Genomic DNA, 6,000 nt, shown 5'->3' with positions numbered 1-6,000 from the left:
ATTGTGTAACTACAGATATCTGAAAAAGTGGAAACAGCTTTGGAGCTGGGTCACAGGTAGTGAGGAAAAGACTAGGAAAAGCCTCATTTCTGGTACGGACTTGGAAGAATAGTTTAGAACGAACAGGGGGCCAGCAGGTGGCATGGTGGTTAAAGGAGCTGAATTCTCACATGGATGACCACATGGATGACCATGGTTAAGCAAGCTGGTGGCCTGCTTTCTCACTTTCCCTTTCTCTCTTTCTTTCTCTATCTGGTCAAATTAAAAAATAATAATAATATCAAATGGAAATAAGTAAATAATTCTTTAAAGAAAAAAAATAAATGAACAGGAACTCTTTAGAGATTGGTTAAATGGTGATAATCATAACACGGATAGAAACATCAACAGTAAAGGCGGTTCTGAGATTTCAAAGGAAAGCGGTAATATTTTATTGAAAACTAGAGAAAAGGTTATCTGTGTTACACAATAAAAAAGAATATGGCTAGGGAACCAGCAGTTTGTGTAATGGCTATGGCTATGTCACTGGACTCCCACGTAGTCGACCGCAGTTCGTGTCCCGGACCCGGTGGCTTAAAACTCACGCCGGGTGCGTGTGCGTGCGTGCCCAAGATCCCGAGAGGAGAATGGAGGAGAAGGGATTGCGGCATGACCATCCCCCCTGGGAGGTGATTTCTCGCTTTCTGTCTCTATGTCTCTCTCTGTCTGTCTGGCGAGCGCACACGCCCTATAGTGAAAATCTCTCCAAAAAAAAAAAGAATATGGCTATAAATTTTTCATGTCCTAAGGCTTTAATTTTGAATTTAAGAGTGATGAAGAACTGGCAAATGATATTTCAAAAAAAATATAGAAAGAATTGTGTGCTTATTAACTGTAGTTAGTGAGATGACAGGGCAATAAAATAATTGAGGGGTAGAACTTACAATGAAAAGACAAGCAGAGTAAAAAAATGGAAAATGTGTAGCCCAACCAGGTAACAACGAATGAAAAAGCATGCTTGGCAGAGAAAAGTATGGCTGAGACTGGTTGTTAAACACATTAGCAGGGCTAGAAAGGATCCAGATGATTATTGACAAAAAAAAAAAAAAAAAACGGGAGGTGTTGCCTCTTCCATGACAAGCATAGAAGCCTAAGACAGGAGAAGGATTTCAGGGCACCGGCCCAGGGTTGGCTTACTATCCTGAGCTGCCTGGGGACTCTGCTCTGTGCAGCCAGGTAAAGCATTCTTTGGTCCTAGCTTTGTTTCAAGCAGCCCCAGTTGGAGCTCAGCCTGCAGTTAAGGCTGCTGCTCTAGGCTGCTGCTCTAGACTCTGTTCTGGAACACACAAGTAGCCCACGCTGGCTATGTGCACGTGTAGATAGTTCTTCAAGCTCTCAGAATTCAAATGTGCAGGATTCCAACAAGCTTTCAAAGGATGTCTCAGACAGCCCTTTAGCTTAGGCAGAGTCCTGCTGCAGTAGTGCGATAACTACAGAAAGATTCCATTAGGACAAAGCCAAGTGGAAACGTACAGTTGGAACAGAGAGAATCCAACAGGAGGGCTATGCCCATTGGAGCTGCAATGGGGGATCCCAGAATTGTGGTGCTATCAATTGCAGCACCACTCTCAATGAGCTGCAGGCAGGAGATTTCAACTAAAGAAAGCTGAACCAAGGACAGCCTAACAGGGCCAACAGGACAACGCTACTTGGTATTTTGGGAGTCCAACACTCCCAGTGCATCCAGGAAATGGCACATGGAGTTCCAGGATTGAATGTCTGCTCGGTTGGGTTTTTGGACTTGGTTGGACCTGTTTTTCCTTCCTTCAGGTGAAATGGAAATTTATACACTGTGCCTTGTCCACAATTGCATTTTGGGAATATGTAGTTTTGGGGTTTTTTTTTTTTTTTTTTTTTACTTTGGAGTTTGACTTAAGTCTCAGATTGAGACTGTACTCTGGACTTCTGAGTTGGTACTGGAACAAATTAAGACTTTTGCAACTATTGAAATGGAATGATTATATTTTATATGTCAGAAGAATATGAGAGGCCAGCAGATGGCATAATGGTTATGTCACTGGACTCTCACATAGTCGACTGTGGTTCAAGTCTCAAACCCAGCAGCTTGAAACTTACACCGGGTACATGCCCAAAATCCCGAGAGAAGAATGGAGGAGAAGGGATTGCAGAGGGGCCATTCCCCCAGGGGGTGATTTCTCACTTTTTGTCTGTCTCTCTCTCTGTCTCTCTGGCAAGTGCACTTGTCCTATAGCAAAAAAATTTTTCTTAAAAATAGAAAAAGAATATGAACCCTGGAGGCCTACGGTATAATGTTATGGTTAGATAATGATTGTTCCCCAAAGTCTCTTATTTGGGAATTTGTAGTGGGAGGTGGGAAGGTCTAGAGGGTGGTGATTGTATCATGGTGATCGCATCATGGGGACAACATTCTCTTGAGTAAATCAATGATGTCTTATAAGATCTGATGAGTTCTAACTCTACTGAGAAAGGGTCAGTTTTCTTGAGAGCTGGTCGTTATAAGAGAGAACAAGTTGCCCACAGCTTACTCTAAGTCTCTCTCAGAAAATGCCTGCCATCTTAAGTCCTGTCAGCCACATAGTAGGCCAGCCTGATGCCAGGCTTATGTCTTTGGATTTTCCAGCCACCAGAACCATGAGTCAGTAAACTGTTATTTCTTCGTAAATCACCCAGTCTCAGATATTTCTGTTAGCAATGCAATACTGGACTTAGACATACTTTATATATTTTGTTTTTCAGGCACTGGTATTAAATGTGTCAACAAAATGTGACACCTGTCAAATGTAGCATGAAGGCAAAGTAACAGCAGAAAAATGAAACTGCCCGTCCCTTATTTTACCAATACATGATCTCCTCTTTATACAAGCTCCTCCCCATTACTTAAAGTAGTAACATTTTGGGGATAGAAAGTTTGTTTTTCTAAGTATAAAGTTGTCATACCTCAGCTTTCTTGGAAAATGTGTCCTTATGCAAAGCCTGTAACTTTCTGAAGTATGCGGAATCCAGCTGTCGAGTTTCCTCTACTAGCTCCACCTAAAATTACAAATGAACAATAATAAAGCTTGTAACATCAATAGAATGTGCATGATGAAAAAGTGGGGAAACGGGATGGATCAGTTGCCAATAACCATGGTATGAAAAACAACTACAGTTGCCAACAAAGTAATTTCTTTTGGAGGCAACATCAGAAACAGGAACGTAGTTAAAAATATTACTACAGCAGTCACACTTCAAATGCATGTGATAAAAAAAGTGCATATATTTCCAGGGAACGGTAAAGTGCCACCAAAGATCACTTCTCCTTTTGAATGCCTCAGGTAAACTAATAAGCAATACAAATATGTTGGCTACGTTTCCGATTTCTATTCACTATAACAGAACAGTAGTCATGAAGGAAGACATTGCTAGCTTTAGGGACCAAGTAATTCAGAGCAGAACTACCTACTATTGTTTTTAGTCTGTGAGCAAAAGCTTTATTGCTACAGCAAAAGAAGATACAGTCAATCATCAGATGAAATCATGAAGCAGGACTCGGTCTACGGAGTGGGCAATGCACTATTTTATTAACAGGAAAACAAGACAATTCACCATTTCTCTACTGCAGAGAAAAACCAGTTGGCTGATGAGATGCCTAAGAACTTTCTGTATTTAATAACTAGCTTTGGTTATCTGCTTGGTTATCCTTTCTGGGAATTTTTCAATTGGTTGACTTTATAGAAAAGTCCTCTTGGCTGAAGTTAAGGAAGTCTCTACCACTAAGAAAGGATTATTTATTTTTCCTCCTATTAAAAACAGTATATAATTTGTCCCATGAATTTTTAAAAAGAATTATTACTTCTATTGATTATCACTATCACTCTTCAATTTGATACAGCCACTCACAAGAGAGTGAGACCAAGTGAGAGAAGGAAAGTGAGAAAGCAAGCTGCCAGAACCAGGACTCGAACCACAGTAGGACACATGGGAGTCCAGTGCCTCCACCACCACACCGCCTACTGGCCCATCCCATGCATTTTATAAGAATCATTACTAATGTTGATACTTTTCAGTTTAGAAAACTTAGTTACAATTCTAAATTTTTTTTTGAAAGAGATTTTCACTGTAGGGCGCGTGCGCTCGCCAGACAGAGAGAGACATAGAGACAGAAAGCGAGAAATCACCCCCCAGGGGGGATGGTCACGCCGCAATCCCTTCTCCTCCATTCTCCTCTCGGGATCTTGGGCACGCACGCACACGCGCCCGGCCTGAGTTTTAAGCCACCGGGTCTGGGACACGAACCACGGTAGACTACGTGGGAGTCCAGCGACATAGCCATTACGCTAACTGCTGGTTCCCAATTCTAAATTTTTTTCACCATCAGAGAACCATTTCCTTTACGCTATTAACTATATTTAAAATAATGACTGTAGAGAATTCTTAAAAATTTTATATGATAACTTGATTTTCCTAGTATAACATATGTATTTTTGTAGTAGAAAGGATGCTATGCTAATTTTTTAGAACCAAATGAAATCAGGAATAAAAACTTAATTTTCCTGACCATTCAGTTTAGTAAGCTATAAGAGTTGTTTCAATTATAATCCAATGAGGTAACCCTAACCTAGATTTTTAAATGTTAATTTTGTCTTAATCACTGAACCTATCCTTCCTGGTAGAAGACACGGCTATCTAGGAAACTGCTGAGGAGATACGAACAAAGAACAGTAATACAAAGACCCCGGAAATGACCTCAGGTAAAGGGTACATGCATTAATTTAATGTAAAAAATATCCAAGGATGGTTTTAATTTGTGATTCGAAATAAATATTTTTAAAACTTTTCTTCTACTCATCAATAAGAATAGTGAAAATATTCATGCTCTGAGGCTTAAAATGATTTCTTTCAGAATGAAAAAAGATGTGTTGAAACTTATCCAATCAAGCGGTCTGACCTGATGAACATCTGGGGATGCTTTAAAATAGAAGCACTGAAGTCACAGGCTCCGCTTTTCACAGTACGTATGAAACATTTATATTTTCCGTGGGTGTAATATTTACTGTCACTCATCCGGCTTAAAGTGAAACGGGCTTCTTCCATTAGTCAAAATTAAGCTTATTGCTGAGGAATGGCAAGAAGCGACAAAGCCACTATATTCTATCGTGACACAGTCTGCTGGTTCACGGAAAACCACAACTCAGATTTCTCTCTCCTGACGGTGTGTACGGAGGACTAAGAATGACCTGGCTTTAAAACTTTTATAGAAGGGAATTGAGAAACTGTAAAAAACAGAGTTAATACACATTTTCTTGCCCAAGTTTTTCAGCCTGCCCAAATCTTAGCACTAAATCCCTGCCCCAGTGGGATTTTTTTTCCCATTTCTCCTCTGTGAGTTAACAATATGTGATTATCATTAGTTTTGTAGTAAACTAAATGGCTCACACACAATCTATCAGTGCCACGATACCTTTCCATAAGCAACTCGGTCTGATTTCACCATTTCTGTCCAGGGCTCAAGAAGGAGGAGAAGGATATATTCTTCTGCTGTATCAAAAAGGTCTTCAAATGGTGGCTGCATTTTCATATAAATTTCTTTTTTCTTTTCCTGTTGGAGTCCAATATCAAGAGTGGCCGAAGGAGCAACATATGTAGCAAACAGAAACTAAAGGAAAAGGAGAAGAAAAAAAAGGATGTTGGGAAAAATCATAAGGATTAGTAGATTCTCCCTAGTAAAGGTTTTTGCTTTGTTTGGGTGTGTCTGTGTTTATTTAGGTTTTTGCCATAGGGTGCATGCGCTTCCCAGAGACTGAGAGAAGGAAAGTGAGAAATCACCCCTTAGGGACATGGCCATGCTGCAATCCCTTCTCCTGTCAGGATTTGAGCATGCATGCACGGGGTGCCTGGCATTTTTAAGCTGCCAGGTCTGGAACCTGAACCATGGTCAGTCATGTGGCAATCCAGCACCTTAACCACCATGCCCACAGCATTTAAAAAAAAAATAGTAAA

At 40.4% G+C, this 6,000-nt stretch overlaps 1 protein-coding gene across 4 annotated transcripts in view; it reads right to left on the bottom strand.

Annotated features, from left to right (window-relative positions):
* Positions 1 to 6,000, bottom strand: part of RGS22 (regulator of G protein signaling 22) — a 142,480-nt gene that overhangs the window by 36,400 nt on the left and 100,080 nt on the right. For all 4 annotated transcript variants that reach the window (XM_006159708.1, XM_006159707.2, XM_006159709.1 and 1 more), the window contains 2 exons: positions 5,462 to 5,656; positions 2,959 to 3,051 (listed from right to left, as the gene is read on the bottom strand). In XM_006159708.1, the coding sequence (XP_006159770.1) occupies positions 2,959 to 3,051; positions 5,462 to 5,656 (288 nt within the window). The remainder of the gene's footprint in view (positions 1 to 2,958; positions 3,052 to 5,461; positions 5,657 to 6,000) is intronic.

The sequence above is a fragment of the Tupaia chinensis genome, unplaced genomic scaffold (genome assembly GCF_000334495.1).
Source record: "Tupaia chinensis unplaced genomic scaffold, TupChi_1.0 Scaffold000646_1, whole genome shotgun sequence".
Taxonomy (NCBI): domain Eukaryota; kingdom Metazoa; phylum Chordata; class Mammalia; order Scandentia; family Tupaiidae; genus Tupaia; species Tupaia belangeri.
This window is presented reverse-complemented; position numbering and strand designations above follow the sequence as displayed.